Source organism: Podarcis raffonei, chromosome 10 (assembly GCF_027172205.1).
Source record: "Podarcis raffonei isolate rPodRaf1 chromosome 10, rPodRaf1.pri, whole genome shotgun sequence".
Taxonomy (NCBI): Eukaryota; Metazoa; Chordata; class Lepidosauria; order Squamata; family Lacertidae; genus Podarcis; species Podarcis raffonei.
Window position 1 is genome coordinate 30,447,078 of NC_070611.1, and position 23,898 is coordinate 30,470,975.

Sequence of the window (23,898 nt, forward strand, 5' to 3'; positions counted from 1 at the left end):
TCACCTTTTTGTTGTTTTTGCTATGGTTCACAACTTTAAAAAGAAAAAAGACTACTGAGCTGAACTGATGAATTTAAGGAAGACAAAAGTTAGGCCTATTGGTATTCCTATGATCAAAACAACAGGAAATTTTCCTCCCCCTGTTAAAAGAGTATTCACAGCGTGCCCTGATTCTATTGCACACCTTTTCAGCCAGAAACGATTTGAAACAGAAGACTGAACTGCACATTTTTATAAGGTATACTAAAATCTGGCAAGAAGTGACAAAGAGAAACCATTTGGAAAACTCTGTTTGACAGTGTGTTATGAATTCCGAGCCACAGGGAGGTTGTGCTCATTTTGTCAACAGGCAGTTGAACATGCAGGTGAGCCAGAAGCACCTGGCATCTCTGAAGAAGAATCCAATATGTGTCAATTGCAAAAGAAGAAGAAGAAAGTGGGCGACTGAGCAGATGGACAGAATAAGGCAAGGGGACCACATTATGTCGATATAAGTAGATTTTGATTATATGGGTCAGAAAGCAACCAAAGCAGTCGGAGGAAAATGAAGGCTAAAAGAAAAATTCCCTCTCCCCCAGCCATTTGCTTACAATGGCAGCTAAACATGCACACAGAATCATGCCTGGGCTACATCCACTGATTGAACATAAAGGAGTAGCTGAAAATAAGCTAAAAACTTTTATTTTATTTTAGCAAGCGTATCCAGGCATATAATTTTGCTATTTAAAAGTCTGCTGGTTTTATCTGTATATTGGCGATAATCATTTTACTTAGATGTTTATAAAATCTCTTAAATCAGAGGTTTTCAACCTTTTTGAGCCCACAGCTCCTTTAACCAACTACATTCTTTCTGCGGCACCTGTGCGGGGCTCAGGAACCCAGTTACTACTTGCCTGCAGAGCCACCAGCCTCTCACCTTTTTTCAAACACCCTCCATTGTGGAGTGTTCCCTCAGCCTTCTCTCTCCTATTCCTTGGGAGTCGTCTGGGCAGCAGCTGCTGCCACCCCGGTCTCTGAGCTGCCCCCCGCCCCCGCCCCCGCCCCCAAAGAGAGGTGCCTCCCAGAGCCACCCAGAGCCTGCGGCGCTTATAGCCAGGGCTGCTGTAATAAACAGCTGTGCAAGCCTTGGGGAGGCAGAGACGCAAGAGGACATCCGAGGAGGGAGGGAAGGAAAGAGGGACAGAGGCCAGTGCTGCCCGCCATGGCACACTGGTTGAAAACCACTGCCTTAAACAAACAAACAATTACATTGCTGTTTTCTAGTAATGGTTTAAAAACCACTGGCTTACTTACTTGTGATATGTAGTAGTATGGAGGCTGAGGCACCGTTCAAACAAAGAATCTGTGTTTATTTTCTCCACTTGGATTACATTATTATTATTATTATTATTATTATTATTAATAATAATAATAATAATAATTCTATTTATAGCCTATCCTTAATTCTCAAGGACGCCAGGATGGCAAACACATCTATAATAGTAGATAGATAGATAGATAGATAGGTAGACATATAGATAGACAGACAGACAGACAGACATTCTTTCAACCAGCACTTTCAGCCATTTTTTAATTCCCTCATCAATAAGAAGAGAGACAGATACACATCGCCAGAGAGGGCATTCCACAACCTTGCATGAAAAGGCCCTCTCATGGGTCAAGTCCAAGCAGGCAGCCCCCAGGTGTGGCGGCACCACACAGCTGCGTGAAGAAGATCTCACATGAACCCAAATGACCACATAGGGGAATGATGGAAGGCATCTCCTTAAATTGTGGTAACTTGGAGAAAGAGCAGGTGCACACATGAAATATGGATATAGGAGTCCCCATAGATGGGGCCAATTCCTCTACATACACACACACACACACACACACACACACACAGAGAGAGAGAGAGAGAGAGAGAGAGAGCGCTTCTCTGCTTATTTACATGTCCAATAGCATAACCATATATTAAAATAAACAGAGTTTATTTGTATGAACCAGTCATAAGTAAGGACAACTTTTTTGTTTCATCTGTTTGTTAGGGAAAACCTTCATGGGAGATTATTATTCTTTTGTTTCTTCACTGGAGTGCTAAACCAGAAGAGTGGACAGTTTAGTGTTGGCAGGTGCAAAGCAAGGGCAGAATTGGTAGGAGGGATGGAATGAAGCCAGTGTCTAATCATAGTAGCCTCCAGTTATTTTTATTCCCCCCCCCTTTCAATACCTCAAAAGATGCAGTGGACAGAGACAAGCCCAGATAAGCAAATGAGTATGCAAGCCAGCAAACAGTTTGCTGGGCTAGGGCATACCTGTCAAGCAATGTAAGCAATGCTGAAAATCAATTTGTTCTGAATTCAAGCATGAGCAGCTTGCAAATCAGCTACCCAGTTGTCTAGGGGTGTGAAGGGATCCTTTATGCTTACTCTACAAACAAAATTCTCCTAGAATACATTGCAATGGTGGGAGGTAAAGAAGTGACGGTGTTTGCTGTGTGTCATCTGAATTCCCGGATGCCAATCTTCCCTGGCACTTAAAACACATCCATTCACCAAGCAAGCATCCTTGTTTTGGAAGTTACACAGAGTGCCCAAGCAAAAGCAGTGATACCATATCATAGCTCCTGCTGTGTGAAAAGTACTAGAGCTGCATTCCTCCATGATCCTGCTCCATTGTTCTGTGGATCTGAAAGCCCCCTCTCCAATCACCGTGTGAGCTGCTGTGACATCACAGAATTCTCAAAAAACATTCTGCCTATTGAAGGAAAAGATCCACATACTGGGCCAATATGCGAGGCTGCGGCAAGAGGAAATAATGGTGCAAGGAGGCAGACAAGTAAAATATTCAAAGGAGAAGTGGCTAATTAGAAAAAGGTGAGAAGGGCAGAATTGTGTATTGATCCAAAATGACAAATTTCTGGCTACAGATGCGTAACAGCTATTACAGCAGAGCTGTAAATTCTTTACTGTAACAGCAAGAGTTTAGTCTAGAGCTTATAATGCACATGCATTACAGTGGTACCTCGGGTTACAGACGCTTCAGGTTACAGACTCCGCTAACCCAGAAGTAGTACCTCAGGTTAAGAACTTTACCTCAGGATGAGAACAGAAATCGTGCAGCGGTGGCGCAGCAGCAGCAGGAGGCCCCATTAGCTAAAGTGGTACCTCAGGTTAAGAACACTTTCAGGTTAAGAACGGACCTCCGGAACGAATTAAGTTCTTAACAGAGGTACCACTGTACAGTGCATTGTACCTAGCACTGTAAGGCACTGCTGAAACATTAACAGAACAGTAAACAGCAATGCTGCAGTAGGGGAAGAAAGGCTGAGAGAACATTCCTGAGGTTGGTGCCTGCATTTCTTTATGCAATTCTTTATGCAATTTATGCAATTTCCGAATGACAGAAAATCCATGCTTTGACCTTGATATCAACCCCTTTGAAAAAGAACACACTGGAAAGTACTCTCCTTCACCCATCTCAGGAAAGGAGACGTTTGCCAAGAAGACACAGTAAGACACTTTGGATAAGATTCAGGTATAGATTGTGACCGTATAAACCAGTTGCCTTTATATGTCAAAAGCCAAGAATGAGCTATGACCATCTAATGTGTGAATAAAAAAGGGTCATATTAGCTCTTCATCAGGTTCAAAAGAAGCCACCTCGTTTTTTGGAATGTATCCTGGATTGTACAACAGGACACTTGCTTTCCATTTGAGAAAAACTTTCCTGTTCTCCACCCTTGCAGCAGGAAAAATCTCATCTAGATTTGCTGTATTCCAGGACTCCTGACACCAATGCACTTTGATAGTTTGGACACCAATGCACTTGACAGATGATGGGTTAGATATTTTAACATTCACCAGACAGGACTGAGTCATAATGCTAGCTTCCAGCAGGTTGGTAGCTGCTGCTTACTGAGAGAAGAGCTCAGTTCTGCTCAGGAGCTGCTTGCTGTGTTCCCATAGGTATCTGGTTGACCACTGTGAGAACAGGATGCCAGGCTAGATAGGCCTGTCGTTCTTTTCTTACATGTTCTTAACTTACCAAGAAACGTGAAGAATTGTGCCTACCTGCTATCGCCAGCGTTTGCCACATAGAGCTTTCCTAGCAAACACACCACAATGAGGGCCGTACAGCCGCCAGATATATTGTACACAGCCCTTTCTCGCTCTATCTGCAAGTCCTGAGGAATAAAAGAGAGAACCTGTCAGAATTTAACACATAGAACCACATACTGTCTTTCTTTTCCCAGTGAGCGGTAATGCCGTCTGAAGCACAGTTATACTGAAAAGCAGACAATGCTGGGTTTTCTATTTCAGGCACTTCAGAAAAATCAATGAAGTTATGACAAATGTTTGATACATAGCAGAGGAGACCAGAGACTGAGGAAGGCAGTGAGAAGCTGACAGGGAAAAGGCGGAGGAGTACAAGAAAGATACAGAGCTAAGCAGCAATTACCTCATGGACAGAACAAAAGGAAAGCCCAGTCTGCATGTGTAGCAGAATGGAAGCAGGGGAGTGGGCTGCATTAATTCAGAGTGCAGGTCAGGGATGTCATTTTTCAGTGGCATGTTAAAAATAATTCCTTGCAAGGAAAAAGATAGCAGATCAGTACCCTAAGTTCCCAACCCACTCCTTGATGTAATAGACTTCCGCTAGTGAGGACGATTATATTATTATTATTATTATTATTATTATTATTATTATTATTACTACTACTACTACTACTACTACTACTACTACTACTACTATTAGAGACTGCCCGTCCAGTTTTGCCACCTGAGGCAAAATGGAAGATGGCCACCCACATGTGCCATCTGCCTACCCCCGCTGCCCCTGTTGAAGTCTCACTTATTGGGGTCACAGGGCTTCTGGGTTCTGGCAAGATCTTGAAAGAACCCTGTGAGATCTCACTGGAAGCGGCTGCTTCTCCTCACTTCTCCTCCAACGGCAGCATGGAGGGGGCACACAAAGAGGCAACCCTTAGATTTCACCGCCTGAGGCGGCTGCCTCAGTTTGCCTCATGGACACAGCCCAGCTCTGTTATTACAACTTCTACACTAGGAAACATCTAAGAATGCAATTCCCTCTTCCTGTAGACGGAAGTGGTATGGTCCATTCTACTACCTCATTCTGGAGCCATGTGTATAACCACACACATTTGTTTTAGGCAAGTAAGAAACCACAGCAGGAAAACCAATAGCAAGAAGAACCATTTTGAAACTTGGTAAAGCGGCAAGCCTAAGCATGCCAACTCAGGAGTAAGTCCTATAAATTCAATGGGGCTTACACCCGGATAAGTGAGTTTAGGATTGCAACCTTATACATAGGAAGGTATACTAAAAGAAAGAGAAAGAAACACACACATTCAAGCCAAGTCACGTTCTCACACTCTAGAACAGGGTTTCCTAAACTTGGGTCTCTGGCTGTTTTTGGACTACAGTTCCCACCATCCCCACATTTAAGCCAGCAACTGCTTCAAGAAAGTCACTAAAATATTCAGATCTCTGCACAACATACCAACCACTTCCACGGTATTGTCTTTAGAGCATGAAGTACTCTGTGGATGTTGGGTCATCCACAATTAAGAGGCAGCCTGGAGGCAACACAATTAATGCTTACATAACAAAAGGCATTGGTTGGGAGCCTGAGCACCCTCTCACCCTGCTATGTTGCCAACCAAAAGAATCTCTCAGCAGCTGTTCTTTACATTTCAGACAAATTATCCACAGTACCTTGCTGTTTATATCATAAAAACTGTATTTCAACACAGTTAAAATTCACCTTCTATCTAGTTTGGCCCCCAAAGCCAGTCATTCCTACCCTGAGTTTAGAAACAACGATAATTCCCCATGAAGTATGAAATAAAAATTTAACTGCACAATGGGTGGACTTCTGAAAGGCACACCTCACCACAAGGGCAACGATTTGCTGTTATTATCTTATTCACTCCGTTTATATAGATAGCTCCGCCATAACAGGAGGAGCCCTCTGGGCAGCTCAAAACACACACACACACGCATGTACACATTCAAATGCCATATAAATGAATTTTTTTTTAATAAAAAAAACCCTGAAACACAAAATTTCAAACTCAATTGGTCAAATGCTGACCAACAAATGGTCACACATAATACAAATGGAAAACATAACTTAAGCTTTCATAACCAGAGGTGCATTTAAATGGTTTTCAACCATTACACACACTGCAGAAAGGGTTGGGAATGAAGTGGCAAAATGGACTGTACCATTTTAGGCTGCAGGCGGAGGATCACTTTTTAAAATGTTACTTATGCAAAAAAAACCTCCTGGAAAGCAGACTAGCCAAACTTCAGAAGGAGTTTACAAACTTTGTCCCTTTTATACTTGATTCCCCACCCCCACTCCCACCGCTGAAGGGAGTTGCTTGGGGGTTTTTTTAACTGTGAGGGGGCACTTTAAAATAGAATCTGCCACGTGCAGGGAATCACTTCTGAATTTTATCCTCTCATTTTGCTAAAAAGTCAATACCAGCTCTGAGCTACTTCCGAGCAGAGCATCCAACATGGTGTTCTCAAAGCGACGTAAGTTATTATATATTATATCCATCGTCTCCTGTCAGAATGACCAACAGTGAGAGATAACTGGAATTACAGTCCGTGTCTGAAGGGCACCAGGTTGCGAACCTATGTTGCCCATTAACAAACTTGTATAACGTACCGTACTTTTCCGTATATGAGACTAGGGTTTTTTTACGTGAAAAGAATGTTTAAAAATTGGGGTCGTCTTATACACGGGTAGTGCTGAGTGTATTTTCTTAATTTTGAGTCCCCCAAAATAGGGGGTGTTTACAAAAATCTTGTTAAGATAGCTGAGGGAACAGAATGCATAACATTAGCAGGAGTATCAATACTGGACTGCTGCCAAAAGAGTCGAGTTGTGTACACATAGCACATTGCCAAACGGGAGACAAATACATTTCATCACAAAGAAGATTGCACTTGCAGTCCTTTTTGCAAGCCCCCCCAAAATACAGTAGAATCTATTCATTTCGTTTTTCCATACCCTGGGAGGGAGGGCCTGAAGTCGGCCGTTTGTCATTATAATGTGGACTACATCCCTGGAGCATTCACAAGACTGGATCATAATGCGCACAAACAAACCAACAGCTTTGCTTTCCACATATTAAAAACAGCCAATTTGTTTAGCAATTGCCATTAGTCACCTGCCATTTAACGTTATTAATTATAAGACTAGTCTTCTCACAGGAGGAAAGACTGGCTAGTGGTTTGTCCCCTGGCCCTTAGCTACATATTCCCCTTTCAGGTCATGTCTTGCCCCAGAAGGGCATCCCCACTCCCCTTATGGAAAATAAATGTATTGAGGGCAACGCACCGTAACAAACAGTAGCCATGACAACTAGCGATAAGACACACAATTCATATTGACAACCAAGCCCCACAATCATGCTTTCAGATCCAGTAGGCACCAGGTTAAGTACAGCAATATGAAAGTTATTTTGCACGTGCGAAAGTTAAGAGGACTGCTCGGCAGGACTTGGAAGCAAGCAGTCCCCAAGTGGGCTGAAGCAGGGTATATGGATTGTGATGCTAATAGCATCTGTCACAAATAAGATTCTGTGCAGTTCAGCACTGAGGGCTCAATCCCATTTGCTCTACGAATTTCTGTGATGGTTTTGTGACAGGCACAAGCTGGAGCAAGATGTAAACTGCCCAATGAGGCCACCTACTGGTTCAAGTGTGAACTGCACTTCAGGCTCCTCCAGACAACCTATTTATGCAGTATTCATAGTGTTTGATGAACACAGAGGTATAAAAGCATAAAGCCCTCATAAGCTAGTGGAGTTGTTCATATCACAAAGGCACCAAGTTTATCTCCCCACCGCTTTAATATTTTTTTTGTACATTTTGTTGAATTCAGCGTGGAGAAGCATTCTGGAGGTGAGTCAAATGGTTTATTATTATTAGCCGAATTTATTTTTAATACTTTTAAAAATAAATAAATAAAAGCACACACATTTGAACATGACCTGCAAGGAAATACTGCTGCATGCGGTTTTGTTCCTGTGCATGCTTAAAGTCATCAAAAGTTGTTAACTCTGATAAATGGCAATACGCAAACTGAGTATAATAATTATTTTTTCTAGTTGTATGTGCATTTACATCTAATTGCTTCAAAACTCACCCGTGTTACAATAAGATGCAAATAGGATTTGCTGCACTTCTATAAAGAGGTGGTTCTAGTGAAGATCAAATCCCCTGCATATTGATACGCAAAATAAATCAAGAAATTCGGCGTGGCAGTGCAGTCGCATGCTAAGAGGTGCCAGTTCCAATCCTTGACATCTCCTACAAAGTAGGGCCACGAAAGACCCCTGTCTGAAACCCTAGAGAGCTGCTTCCAGTCGGTGTAGGCAATGCTTATTCAGAAAGAGGCAGCTTCCTACATCCAAATCTGATTAAAATCAGTACACAGCATCCATTTGCGAAGCAAGGACCATAGCTCAGTAGAAGAGCATTTGCTCTGGATGCAGAAGGTCCCGGGTTCAACCCCCCCCCCACAGACACATCTCCAAGAAGGCTGGGAGTGAGAGCCCTGGGGAGCTGCTGTCTGTCTGGGTAGACAATACTGAGCTAGATGGGCAATGGCCCGACTCAGTATATAAAGGCAGCTTCCTGTGTTCCTATAAATCCTGCATGCTTTATTCTGAACTCAGGAGACCAAGTGAAGTTTTGTTTACCCTTTGAGGGACAGTGTAATGGATGGGAGGTAGGAGATTAGTGCAGCAGGGGCAGAGTGCTGGGTCGTCAGGAAGCTCCCTAAATAATGGAGCTTTTTACATGTACTGGCCCTAATCCAGCTCTAAAGGACCACTGACCATTAAGTCCAGTCATGGCTGACTCTGGGGTTGCGACGCTCATCTCGCTTTACAGGCCGAGGGAGCCAGCGTACAGCTTCCGGGTCATGTGGCCAGCATGACTAAGCCGCTTCCGGCGAACCAGAGCAGCGCACGGAAACGCCGTTTACCTTCCCGCTGGAGTGGTACCTATTTATCTACTTGCACTTTGACGTGCTTTCGAACTGCTAGGTTGGCAGGAGCAGGGACCGAGCAACGTGAGCTCACCCCATCGCGGGGATTTAAACCGCCGACCTTCTGATTGGCAAGTCCTAGACTCTGTGGTTTAACCCACAGCGCCACCCGCATCCCAATCCAGCTCTATCTGTGCATAAACAAAATGTGATCGTAAGACAAACTGCCTAAAAAACATGGATGAGAGCACATCCAAATGCACACAGGACCACACATCCAATGGAAAGCAATGAGACCAAATGCTTCAGACTGAGATTGGAACTACGGTCAACAATCCAGCAAGGAAGAGATGCGTGTCAGCCCAATTCACACACGTGTGAGCCTGGCTTTCCCAAGAGAATCGCATTAGTTGGGTCAGGGCAGGTTGGACCCAAAGAAACACAGGTAGAACTCTGCTCGTAAGACAAGCTTTCCCACATCCCTCCTCTTCAACTGCAGCCCTTGGGGACCTCCAAGATGCCAGTTCTGAGCATGGAGTGCAAGGAGAGTGACAGAAGACCGCACACATCAATGTGTGCAGAAGGCGGCAATGTCAATCATGGGGCCAACTTGCATGGGTGGGAAAGTCCCTTTCTACTTGTGGCGTTTGCCCATTCTTTGGGGATACGTTTGTATTGGGGGAGAGAAAGGGTTAATAGGTTGACCAATAAGAAAGCACGGGGGTGGAGCCTACCTGATTTTGAGGCTCAGCCCAGAGGTTTTGACAGTTAATTCAGTTGGTTCTTTTTTGGGGGGGGGGGGAGATAGAGGAGTCAGAGTGAGTCAGAGACCGAGCCAAGACTGAGAGGGAATAGAGTGACAGCATTTCGAATATATTTTAAAACTTGTTTGTGTATGAAATAAACTTTAATCTTCATTGATAACTCTACCTGATTGAGACACAGTACTTCACTGGGGGGCCCTGGGTTTTTCCCCACAAAATTGGTGGCAGCAGAAGAATATAGTAGTGGTGTACAGGTCAATAGTCCGTGAAACAAACTGCAAACTACTCAAGCAAGCCACCTCTGGATCAAACCTGTGGATTTCTCACATACAACTGTATGGACTGGAAACTGCCCATTTTAAAAAGGGCATCAGATCCTCAAGATTTTGCGCCTGCTTTGCAAATTCCTGTAGGTGTGAATGCAAGAAAACCTAAAATGTAAAGCTAGCATTTTTACCAAGGGGCTTCCAAGTATTAACTTATTTTTTATATTCATCTGGTGAAACCAATATCTTTTTTTTTTTAACATAGTTCAGTAATATTCTGGTTTTCATGCTTAATTGTCAATCAATATGAATGTTTTAAACAACTTTTAATTTTATCTTGCTAATTCATGCTTCTGCCCTCAATTATTTTTCAACCCCAATTATTTTTAAACAACAGGGTCTCTCTAAGGCCTCTGAAGCAGTATCAAAGAAGGGAAAACCACAAAAGATGTAACCTATGGAGATAATCAGAACAGTAATTATCAAGCAATTTAATGATTTAGTTACTGAGAACAATTTAATTATTAGCAGCCAGTGGACACAAAGGAGGAAAAATTCTGCAAAGTCTGTAAGTACAAAGAAAGGGCTGTTTTTTTCTCCACCATAACACAATGTGATCAATGCGACTTGCAAATGCAATCTCAGAATCTGATTAGTCTCCATAATTCTTCCTAAATTAATGTTAACACGTTTAATCAGACCTCAATTCATTCCCTATATTTCCAAAGTTCAGGGGTGACTGTGAATTTAACAGCAGGTTTGGGGAAACCTGAAGGTTTTCAGAAATAAAAATTTAAAAATAAAATAAAAAACCACCCTATTGGAAAGACACCCAAAAACAGTCTTATGAGGACTGAGAATCCTCAGTGGCTACAGAATGCCAACTGATTGTTAGGGCCAGAGGAGATAGAAACAACAAATCAGATGGCACAGAATGGAGTGTCCTAGAGAGGGGAATGGTTGGCTGATGGGAACATGGCAACATTTTGTCATAGCTTCCATAGCTTCCATGTGTAAAATAAAATTTCTAGCTTCTCACACAAATACATTCCAAGACAAAACAGAGAGAGGGAGAGGGAGAGAGCAAGAGAGGAAGATGGAACAGGGTTGCAAATCTACTCCAAACCATGGTTTATGGAGAAACCATGGTTTGCAATGGTACACAATGTAACATGGTTAACATAGGAAGGGGGGAAAGTGCTCTATAAAGTAGAGATGAGGCACAGGAACAGTAGTTCACAAAACTAGTTTTGGAGTACAAATCATGATTTTATGAAGTCAGCGTTACATTTGCACTGGGGAAGATGATGCAATGCATCAAATACTGGTTATAAACTCTAGTTATATTGTCATCAACTTGGGGCTCTTCCGGTGAAGTCTACTATAGGCCCAGCAAAAAAAAAACAGGTCTAGGTTAACTGAGTCAGGGCACAGATTCTTGGGTGCACCACTGCAATAGTTGCCACATGGATCATGACGGTCGCCTAACTCTAAACCTATGGTCTGTGCCCTCTTTTAGACTGCAACTTGGAAGCTCTCACTGGTGACACTTACAGCACAAACTGTGTGCCCACAATTACTCATATTAGGACCGTTACGCAGGTTTCTAGTGGAGATTCATTTTGCCAGTAAAAGCCCAATAATACCATTAAGAAGACTGGCATTTATTTATCTTTAGCAGACAAACTTATTAAATGTGCTGACATCAGCATGTCAATTCTCCCTCCCCCCCAGCTGTACCCAAAACAACAGAGAAGGATCCTACCATTAGGCTACTAAGCACAGCAGAAGAGACACCTACCATTTCCCTGAAAGCTGTCTCAATAGCCCCCATAATGAGGCACTCGTGAGATATCTTCTTCTCCGTAAAGAAGCGAGTTGGAGGGGTGCCGGGTGATCCCGGGGCGCCAACACTCCCCCGTAAGGAGGCTGCTCTGGTTAGAGTTCGGGTGTTAGCAGCCATGCTTTCTGGCTCCTCCCCCAGGCAGGTCGGGGGAGGGACGGCCGAGTTCTTCAGGATGTCCACAATCTCCTGCAGCTGCTCTGCAATATGATGCTGAAGCAGCTTTGATGCTACAACAGCCGCCCCAGATCCAGCGTGCCCATCAAATAACGACCAGTAGTGGAAAGATACGCCGTCCGATTCCTGTGTAAGTATTATTTAAAAAAACAAAAACAAACCATAAATGAATGGGGTTTCAAGAGTGGCTCCAGTCATGAACAAACACATTTCCCAATGCCAATTCCCAATCCCAAGGATGGCTCGATCATAGATAAACAGATGCATTTCCTAATTTCAAATCATGAAATTTTCAGAGAGAGAGAAAGAGAGGTATTTGCAATGTCTCCACCCGCCAACTACAGAAAGCATACCAAAGGGTCAGGTTTTAGATACTCAGCCTTGATTCGTTGAAAATAACTAGCAACCGCTAGCCTCGTTTTCATTACCACCACGCTGCCTATAAATACCCTATTGTGAAAGGGAAAATAAATCCCAATCTTCAGCTACATTTTAACATACATAATAAAAGGTAAAGGGACCCCTGACCATCAGGTCCAGTCGTGACCAACTCTGGGGTTGCGGCGCTCATCTCACTTTATTGGCCGAGGGAGCTGGCGTACAGCCAATAAAGGGGTCATGTGGCCAGCATGACTAAACCGCTTCTGGCGAACCAGAGCAGCGCACGGAAACGCCGTTTACTTTCCCGCCAAAGCGGTACCTATTTATCTACTTGCACTTTGACGTGCTTTTGAACTGCTAGGTTGGCAGGAGCAGGGACCGAGCAACGGGAGCTCACCCCGTCGTGGAGATTCGAACCGCCAACCTTCTGATCGGCAAGTCCTAGGCTCTGTGGTTTAACCCACGGCGCCACCCACGTCCCTAACATACATAATATTTTAACATATATAATCATGTATATTTTAACATACGTAATCATGTATGTTAGCAGAAAAGCATGTTCTGTTTTAAAAGCTGGTCATTTATAGTCATTTAGTTCCCTTTGTATTTCATCCGAGACAGGACACCGAGCAATACTAACCAGTTTTACTGTGGTTCTGCCGATAGAAAACCTGTAAATCTGATACCAGGTAGTTTTAAAAAATAATTAAGCAACACCTTTGTGTTAGTCAAAGGCGACTATGGGGTTGCAGCGCTCAACTCACTTTCAGGCCAAGGGAGCCAGCATTTGTTCATAGACAGCTTTCTGGGTCATGTGGCAAGCATGACTAAACCACTACTGGCGCAACAGAACACCGTGATGGAAGCCAGAGCACACAGAAATGCCGTTTACCTTCCCACCACAGTGGTATCTATTTATCTACTTGCACTGGTGTGCTTTCGAACTGCTAGGCTGGCAGGAGCTGGGACAGAGCGACAGGAGCTCACCCCATTGTGCGGAATCAAACCACCAACCTTCTGATCGGCAAGCCCAGGAGACTCAGTGGTTTAGACCACAGCGCCACCCGCATCCCTGCTAACTGGCAGGTCTACTTAGAACTAAACCCCAATGAGGTCAATGAGACTCACTCCCAGTGCATACTGGGTCAACAAGACTCACACCCTGCATGCAGGGTTTTATTTTCTGAGCATAGTTCTATATATGGATAAACACTCACTGCGTGCATCTGACCAAGTATCCCCTGGCCTGTGACAATTCATTGCACAATTTTATTTTACAATTAGATTCATACACTGCTTTTCCACCCAAGGCCCTCAAAGCAGGTTATGACCAAAAGTAAAAACACAAGCCTCATTTTATGAAACAAGATTGGAGTAACCCAAGACAAAACAAGATCAATCAGATATTTGATAACTATGCATAAACATTGCATTATTAGCAGCAACAAAAAAACAGTAAAATCCAAAATTTGAAGTTTGGCTGAACGAAGAGAATTAACAATACAGGGGGGGGGGTGTCATAATTAAGAAAAAAGCACGTCACAGTACTTAAAATTGCTTTAAGGAGTAAACCAGTACATTTCCAAGCTACTAGATTTCCCCCCAAAAAACATCTTTGCGAGGCTGTCTGCTAGTTGATGTCACGCTGGGAGACTTCTCCTAAGTGCTTGCAACCCTCAGGTTTTATCCATTTGCTTTAATAAGTTTTGAGAGATGCAACAATATCTCAGCAAGAAACGCAGAATGAAATGTCTCACTCCTGTGCTACTCCACATTAATGTGGCACACAAAGAAGGCCAGCTTCAGATTCTTTTAAAAAGGCAGCCCAGTGAAATGGGCTAGCTTCTGGAACAAGACTGCCCTCTAGCAGCAAGCGTTTCGCAGCAATCATATTTTAAAGCTAATCTCTTCTGAAACACTGAAGCTCAATAAACTCAGGCTATGTATTTCAAAGCATGTTATCATCTATACATATATTAAATTCTTAACCGGTTTTCAAATGAGGCACCCAGAGAACTGGGAAATGAACCATGGAACAGCAAAGGTACAGATAACATTTGTAAGGTAGTTACCTAAGTTAGACTATTGAATCTTATTTGAGGACAAGACGTTCCTTCAAAAAATCCACAACGCATAGAAACAGGTGTGTGAGCAAGATTTTCTGGGTTTAAAGCAGAAGAGGGCACAGATTTGCATATGATTTGTATTCTAGGCAAAATTGTGTTCTCATTAGCGAGTGAGATAAAGGGTCTAAAAGAAATGAGGCTACACAAAAGTACTAAGATGTCTGACAGTGAGGTCAGCAAATTAAAACTTTTCCATAACTGCATTTCTATACTAGAAATGACTTAACCTGTTGAATCTCTGCCTGTCAAAGCACTTTCAGGCACAAGAGCCCTGCTCTGCACCAGTGCTACCCCTAAATCATGCAAAGCCAGTTGTTGTTTTTTACTGCATTTTCCTTTTAAAAAAAAAGCCAAGAGTCTAAAGTATAGCAACACCAGACTACACTTCAGGGTTGTCGTACACTCCTCTCTCAGTCCTCCCACCCTCAATCCACCTGCCACTGTATAACAAAATTGGGCTATTTTGGAGGGGTGACATAGCCCATGCTCTCCCTCTGCTGCAATGTCCCCCTGATATATGGATATACTAAAATGGGCTGGACGTGTGTGGTAATTCTTTTTATGTTTGCATACTCAAAAGAGGGGGAAATCACATTTCTGAATGAAATTAAATCAGTTAGAAAGAGCACACAAACTCCTGTGTTTGCAGTTAACCTGTGGTTTTGGGTGGGCACACCTAAACTAAAATCTGGAATTCCTTGGTTGTTTTCTCTGGGCAACAGCCACTTATTTACCAAAGAAAAACAAAGATCAGCTTCAAAATGAATCAGCAAGTCCTTGTTGTTTAGAGAAGGGACTTCCTGGTTAAGGCCATTTTTTTCATCTTTCCTGGCACACCTGCGATTCTAGAATTTCTCTACAGCACTCAGCAATCACAGCTGTGACTTTACTCTCATTTTCTAAAAGCACTGAAAGGCTGGACCGGATTCATTTCACACATTTTGCTTTATTATCTCTAATTCTACAAGGGCTAGAGACTTTCATTTCTCAAAAGTTTTTTTGGGGGGCGGGGGGACAAGCTCAGAGTCTCCTCCCTCTTGTTGGCCCCAGGTCAACTGGCATCTTTTGGGGAAAGGGAGAAACTGCGTCTGTCTCTGGCTGCACTTGTTATTTGATGAACCTCAAGTCATGCGCCAGGAGCAGAAGCTGCAGAGCTGTAGCCAACTTGCTCAGCCTGAAGAGTAGATGCTCTAAAACCAATGGACTTAAATGAGCATGTCGATTAAACTAAATGGGTCTAACTTAGTTGGATACCATACGTAATTTTGAATGTCACTGCTCCATACATGCTACATGGAGGTGAACAGCAGCTTCTGCTCCCAGCTAATGAGCCTTACAACCTGGGCATTCTAAGCAGAGCTTCACCCTCTGCAAAGAAAACAGCAGCCACCATGACCAGCTGTAATCACCTAACTGTTATTTTTCATACTAAGTTTCAAAACATAGCTCTGGAGCAGCTGTAAGTACAGGACAAGGTTGCCTGGTTGGCACATAAGAAGAGCTCTGCCAAAGGCTCATCTGAGCCCCACATCCCGTTCTCACAGGGGTGAACCAGAGGCTGATGTGGACTTCAGAGATAGGAATGAGTGCAATAGCAAGTCCCGCCGATAGTCTTCTCCTCCCTGGATTTGTCTGATCCTCTTTTAAAGCCGTCCAAGTTGGTGGCCATTGTGAGCTGAAGCAATCATTGGAAGCATTTCAGGGGCTGAACCTAGAGCTTATAAGTCAAACCACATTTTCAACACAATTGTTCTTAGGGGTACAAAACAAGATGAGGTGATAAAAGACGGCATCAGAAGCTGGAAAGAATGGGAACTATTGCCCATTCTATCCACAACTGCCATGCTTACACACATGTGTTTTACTGAGAGAACACTGCAGCTTAGACTACTTGCACAAGGATTCTGCAAGTGAAGCAACCATCTCACTGTGGACAGATTAAAGAAGGAAGCGGCAACTTACTGAATTCTCTTTCAGCTGCAGTCCTTCCCCATTTGGCAACGAAGACCTCCGTTTAGTAGAGGAGTTTTTGTTTGGTGTGGAATTAGTTCCTCCTGCTTTCTTCTTGACTGAAAGTACTTCACAACTGGCCTGGTCTTCATTGTGTGTACTTTTACCCGCATTGATCACCCTAATAAATAAACAAAATATAAATAAGCAGCGTAAGAAGTTGTTTTTTAAAAAACATGTGCTTGTGTTTATCTGACGAATTTGTACACCACCCTTCAATAATATACACACAGAAAAAGAATACAAACAAAATTTTAAAAATACAACATTCAGATTCAATTCACTTGGAATAAGCCAGATGTCTACTCTGGCCTGAGCAAGGGCTGCTGGGAATAAAGCCAGAAAATGCAGTCTACGATTCTGTAATTCTCCACAATCATTTCTTGACTTGGAGGGAATCACACTGTTGGGACACTTCTGAAGGAACAGGAAGCTCAGGGCACAAAATCCATGTCGGATAAAATTAATGGTTCATCTACCACAGAAGTCTGCCCATCAACAACATCTGTTTCATGGATGCTTAAATGGGGACACAATGGTGGAACCCATTCCCTGCTTTTAATCCTGAACATATGGTAGATAAGGACTGTTTATCTCGGAAAACTGAGGCTGCATTTTGGCTACCATGGCTAGCAGAACCCAAAATTCCTATTCATGTATTCATCTAATCTACTTATTTACAGGGATTTCTGCCATACACCCATCAACTGTGATGAGAACAGCTACTGGCAGCTACAACTGCAGTACAAGATTATTTCTTATCCATCCCCTTCCTGTGTCCAATGTGACTCAATATGGAAAAGGCTTGTTCCCAACATTTTGCCCACATTGTGACATGCAATGGCATCACAGAATACAATAGGGCAAGGCTTGCCAGGGAACTCCAAGGTGGCATGGTGAAGTCTTTCAAAATCAGGAACTTCCTGGGCTCATTGTTTGTGACATTTTGGTTGGTCCCAATAAAGACATTGCCTGCTGCAGCTTTTATAAAGTTTTCTAGGGATGGGTCCTCGATTGTGTTATCCAAGTATATATGGCCAGAGGAAAAATCTCAATCATTCATGCTGTCATAATTCATATGTTGGACACCATGGCAGTTATTTCAATCTATATCTCCTGAGGTGCCTGAAAAGTAAATAGTCATGCTGTTTCTGAATGCCATGATGATGTTACTTTGAGATCTCAGAACGGCTAAATTATTTTACAATAATGTAACATGCAAAACGGGCCTTGTGGCACCAACATTTCCAGACGTGCTTTGAATGAGATAGGTTTTTCTTGACTATGTTGAAAAATCAGCCTTCCCCCAACCTTCAACTACAACTCCCAACAGCCCCAGACACAATAGTCAGGGATGCTGGGAGTTGTCTTCTGAAACGTCTTGTGGGCACCAAGTTGTTAAAGGCTTCTTCAGATCAAGCCTACACAGCATATAAGCCGCCAAACTGAACATACTCCCCCTTGCCTCGCATTTCACCCCACTAGAGACGAAGAACTCTCTTGTTTTTGCTGCCTGCCTGTGATAACAGAAATAGGGAGACCACAGTAGATAAGCAACAACCCGCATTTGGCTTGGTGGGGCTCTATCTGTGCAGAGCTGCTTTGGACAAGATTTTAAACAAAGGTTTCTGCAGTGCTGTAAATGCCAGTGGCAAACACCTGAGAGAAAGCGTTATGAAACAGAACAGTAAAATAAAGAAAAGGGAGACAAGAGGAACACTCATATACTGGGGATAATCCATCCATCTCAATACATCATGAAAACTGTATCTGAGAGTGGTGAGGTGCCAGGAGCAAGAAACTAAAAATTTATCCATCATCAACCTATACCCTGGCTTTCCTCCCAAAGGTGCCCAAAACAACTACCCATCTAGAACACAAAAGAAACTCAAATCAGTTCAAGAAGTTATAGCTAGAATAAACAGGTCTTTTAAAAAGGAACCCAAAAACCATTACACATCTGACTGTAGCTACAAAAAAGGCTCTCTCCCACATGTCAAACATACCTCCGATACCAGTGGGACACAACATGGAGCTTGCTCAACCTGATCTCAAGGTGAAGTTCACAGGAGGGGAAAGAGAGATTTAGGCATTCTGGCCCCAGACTATATGCAGTCCAGACACCCAGGGCAGGCCCTTGGGACAAATGGGTCTCAATAGTCAGCGACAGGCAGGCTGACCGTTCTGTTTTATTACCTCCCTTAATCATAAGAAAACCTGGTGCATCCAAATGCTTGCTTTTAGCTTCGGTCATTCAGATAGTCAACCCTTTCTTCCCAAGCTATCAAAATCATGCAAATTGTGACACCTTTGTGCCTACTTAGAATGTGGAGGTGCCAATTCACACCCAGTGGGTGGAGACGAGCTAAACTGGGCTGTTATGTTACAAACAAACAAAATATTTAAGTGTGGGGCTGCACATGCAGCAAACATGCAAGTAGACAAATGAGAGGAAGCATTAACTTTTTCATTAATTTTCTCTTTTACGTTTTCCAAATACAGTGGTGCCTCGCTAGACGAAAAGAATCCGTTCCGCGATTCTCTTCGTCTAGCGGTTTTTTCGTCTTGCGAAGCAAGCCCATTGACAGCTTAGCGGATTAGCGCTACAGCTGTCAAGCGGCTTTTCGCGATCAGCTGTTAAGCGGCTTATCAGTGGAACAGCTGATAAGCGGCTTAGCGGCTTAGGAAAAGGGCGAAAAAAGCGAAAAAACCCCGCAGGGGGACGCAAGATTTTTTCGTCTTGCGAAGCAACCCCATAGGGAAATTCGTTTTGCGAAGCGCCTCCAAAACGGAAAACCCTTTCGTCTAGCGGGTTTTCCGTCTTGCGAGGCGTTCGTCTTGCGGGGCACCACTGTAAGGCCTTTCAGATGGGACATGGATGAAAGGCAGCTTCCTGCTCCCCCTTTACTCCAGGCAGACATGATAAGACATTCTTCAGTCTGCCCTATTACCTTATTCTCCCCCCTCTCTAAAACTGCCCCCCATATTTACAGAAAAATCGAATGTAGGTCTCCTTGGAGACAGTTTCTATTCTGAATCAATTTTATTAAACATTTTCAAGATACAATACCATAAAGAAACCAAGCAAAGCTATTATCTAAAGAGAGAAAAATAATAAAAAGGAAAAGAGAGAGGAATAGAAAAAAAGAAACACACCCACACAAACACAAAATGTTATATTCTATCAACCTTATATCTTAATCTACAATACACAATCAGAGACCCACGTCTCCCCGGCTCCCTGGGACTTATCATACTTATATTATTTAATATTAATTTTAAAAAACTATATTGGTGATAGTTTCTATTGACTTCCATGATACTTACTCCCAAAGTAGTTCATATACAACCACAACCTAAAAATCAAAATAATATAACATCGCGCTGAAGGCACACATCTTTACCCTGGCCTGGAACATTTGTGCCATGTGCTTTCAGGGCCCCCTATTTCTGTGACTGTAATTTGTTTTAGCTGTTTTGAATGCTGAATATTAAATTGCTATAACTCACCTTGGGACCTGCTGGTGGAGGGGGATTAATAATAATTAATAATAATAATAGCAATGTGGCAATCTGCATATTTGGGGTCTCCCAGGGTTCAAGGAAAACAAGATAAATGGCTTATATAAAATTATTTCAAGCTTTTAAAATTCTCCTTCACGTTTAATATGTGTGGAAAGTTTAAACTCTGAGAGTTTGGCAGTGGTGGCGCTAATCCATTTTGATACAGCTGTCAACTTAAATTAGCACACAGCTATTCACGTGACTGGAACCAGTTCACATATGCCCACAGAGGATTTGTTCCTTTCTCCCTGCAACATACATATAGCACGAAATAATGTCTTCCGTTTATCAGAAAACTACTGCGGCAAAATCAGACTTTGTGTGAAGTTCTCGCCTACATACGCATGTTTGCTTGGAACCCGATTCTAATGGTGAGAAGTTGTGGTGAGAAGTTTTAGCAAAAGAAATCTATTTTTTGCTTTTGCAATTAAGATTGGGCAGCTTTTGTCTTATTACAAGACAGACATGTGCTCTCAGCAGCGGGATTCTTCTTATGTGCATTACACTCAATAAGGGAAAAGAAAATATTAATAATAATATTAATTAATTAATTAATTAATTAATTAAATCTGTATACAGTGGTACCTCTGTTTACGTACTTAATTTGTTCCGGAGGTCCGTTCTTAACCTGAAACTGTTCTTAACCTGAAGCACCACTTTAGCTAATGGGCCCTCCCGCTGCGGCCACACCACTGCCACGTGATTTCTGTTCTCATCCTGAAGCAAAGTTCTTAACCCGAGGTACTATTTCTGGGTTAGAGGAGTCTGTAACCTGAAGTGTATGTAAGCCAAGGTATCACTGTACTGCCCTATACCCATAAGTCTCAGGATGATTCACAACAGAAAATTACAGTATACAAAGCACAAAATATATAATAATAATAATAATAATAATAATAATAATAATAATAATAATATCAAAAAATCAAAACACAAAAGACATAATAAAAAACAAAGACAGTAAAACGTGGCTTTTCACTCAGCAATATACCGTATTTTTCGCCCTATAGGACGCACCGTCCCATAAGGCGCACCTAGTCTTTTGGGGGGGAAATAAAGGGGGGGAAATTATTTTCCCCCCAGGCGCGGGGCTGGGGCGGGGGAAGCCCGAGCTTCCCCCGACCCCAGCCCCCAGAACAGGCAACTCTCCGCAAGCCGTGGGAGCCCAGCGTTGGGCTCCCGCGCCTTGCAGAGAGCCGCGCAAAGTCTGGGGGCGCTGAGCTCAGCGCGCCCAGCCTTCGGCATGAAGGCAACTCTCCACAAGCCACGGGAGCCTGATGCGGGCTTCCACGGCTTGCAGAGATCTGCGCGAAGCCTGGAGAGCGAGAGGGGTCGGTGCGCACCGACCCCTCTCGCTCTCCAGGCTTCAGCGAATGCCTGCATTCGCCCCATAGGATGCACACACATTTCCCCTTCATTTTTGGAGGGGGAAAAGTGCGTCCTATGGGGCAAAAAATACAGTAACTCCTCCAAAGCACATTGTGAGTCATCCTCTAGAAAACTCACATATGTCTTTTTGCTGTGATTCTTGCTCTTCTTGCACGTGTAGAGGATCCTATCAAAATCATCCCAAATGAAGTGAACTTCAGAGACTCAGTGAAGTTTCTCTCAAAAGGAAAGGCAAACTTTACAAGGCCCCAAATACTTATCTGGCTCAGGTAAAAATCTGAGCCAGAGAAGAACTGCCAGTTTTACTTTCCTTTCATGACAAAAATATCCAGGATAAATCCAACATGAGATCACTAATCTGATGGAATGAAGAAGAGTTAATTCTTTGCAAACTATCTATTACATACACCACCAGTTCCTATTAAAGCACTGCTGGCATTTACGTGCATGCAGGCAAACACCCAGGTCCAGCAAAAGCTCCCTACTGGAGAATTGAGACTAGGCATATTTTGTTAAGGTCACTGAAGTTCAATAACTTTTCCCTTTCCTCCAGTCAGATATACATCTTTATATGCCCACAAGCATGAGATGAACTACACTTACTAATAATGATATCACACAGTTTGGCAAATTAGGTTTCACTATGCTTATTACATCAATTTATAGATGCTAGACAGCGGCTATTACAATTTAGCCACTAATCTCCCCACAAGTTCTAGCATGAGGATGATAAAATATTTAGAAGGAATCTGCTCGGAAGGCAAATGTTAGCTTCCAATTAACATTTTCAAACCACCACAACATGATAATTATATCCCTGAGATATTTATGCTTCATGGATCTGTAGCATACATCGTGCCCTAGTTATATTGTCAGAAGACTGATTTAGAGGCAAATTAAAAACAAAACAAAACCAAGTGCATTAAGAGCGGCTAACAAATCCATAAACTTTTTCAATGGGCTTTCCCAATCACAATACAGTGCATTATAGCTATGCCAAGATGTGATGGCACAGCCATAATGAACTGTATGTAACAGAAAGAAACAGTGCAAATTTCCTTGCTTCGCTGGTTGTTGCAATCCTGTACCATGTGGCTACAAGAGGCAGTGGCTCTGTCACAGTGACAACATCCACATTGTGGCACATAAGCCAGTCAGCCCCATCTATATAAATAGTAAGAAAACAGTCAGCACCCAGAATAAATCAGAAAAGGGGGAAGGAGGAAAATCTCAAGATGCTGGATATGGTTTTATTTATAAGCAAGCCGAATGTGTCAATTTACGCAAGCTTGTTTATAAATAAAACCAAATCCACATCTTGAGATTTCCCCCCCTTCCTTTTTCCTTTTTCTCTCTCCTTCCATTTGGAACAAAAGCAATCCATGCATCCTGCAACATGAGCAACGCGTAATTTGCGTAAGCCACCACCCTATGGACCTCCTTATCCTGAAAGGAACAGGACATGGAAGCCAAGACTTCTCCTATGCTGAATCTAATCTTCTTGGGCACTCCCTACAAAGTAAGAATGGTCACTTTTGTTATGACAGCCAGCCCTCAGGTTGGCTTGGGGCACTAGCAAATGTCCAATGATGCCATCCTTGGGAGCCAATCTTGAACAAGATCATTATGCCCTAGGATAACCTAGGATAGCAAAGCAAAACCACATGATGCAGTGCCGTCCTGGATTGGCAGCCCTGGGCTCAATCTTGACCATATCAGCCCATAGGATCAAACCTGAAACAATCAGATAGTGTTCTTTTTCAACCATGTTCCAATGAATCACATACTGTTAATCTGGAGAGTATCTGTAAATGTTAGCAAAAGTTTTCCTTTGTCCTTAAATTGGGAAAGGCTACTGCTGATAGTGGGACACGGGTGGCGCTGTGGTCTAAACCAGAGCCTAGGGCTTGCCGATCAGAAGGTCAGCGGTTCGAATCCCCATGATGGGGTGAGCTCCCATTGCTCAGTCCCTGCTCCTGCCAACCTAGCAGTTCAAAAGTACGTCAAAGTGCAAGTAGATAAATAGGTACCGCTCTAGCGGGGAGGCAAACGGTGTTTCCTTGCGCTGCTCTGGTTTGCCAGAAGCAGCTTAGTCATGCTTGGCCACATGACCCAGAAGCTGTCTGTGGACAAACACCGGCTCCCTCAGCCAGTAAAGTGAGATGAGTGCTACAACCCCAGAGTCGTCCGCGACTGGACTTAACAGTCAGGGGTCCCTTTACCTTTACTGCTAACAGAATCCTAGGTTTCCCTTCTTCTCTTCTCTCGCCACCTCCACCTGCCACTGAGAAAACCATCGAAACAGCGCATACATATTTGGCATGTACTACCTGATTACAATCATATGAGGAGCAAGAGCAGGTCTG

At 43.1% G+C, this 23,898-nt stretch overlaps 2 protein-coding genes across 4 annotated transcripts in view; one reads left to right on the forward strand and one right to left on the reverse strand.

Annotated features, from left to right (window-relative positions):
* Positions 1-23,898, reverse strand: part of PPM1H (protein phosphatase, Mg2+/Mn2+ dependent 1H) — a 233,822-nt gene that overhangs the window by 179,468 nt on the left and 30,456 nt on the right. For 2 of the 3 annotated variants that reach the window (XR_008332445.1, XM_053405891.1), the window contains exons 2-4: positions 16,532-16,700; positions 11,844-12,188; positions 4,053-4,165 (exon numbers count right to left, since the gene is read on the reverse strand). Coding sequence is in view for 2 of the 3 variants with exons in the window: in XM_053405891.1 (XP_053261866.1) it covers positions 4,053-4,165; positions 11,844-12,188; positions 16,532-16,700 (627 nt within the window). In the remaining variant the exon portion in view is untranslated. Of the gene's footprint in view, positions 1-4,052; positions 4,166-11,843; positions 12,189-16,531; positions 16,701-17,260; positions 17,353-23,898 lie in introns of those variants that run through there. The other variant, XM_053405892.1, reaches the window with a different exon arrangement.
* Positions 1-23,898, forward strand: part of LOC128422191 (uncharacterized) — an 85,520-nt gene that overhangs the window by 48,326 nt on the left and 13,296 nt on the right. The window lies entirely within an intron of this gene.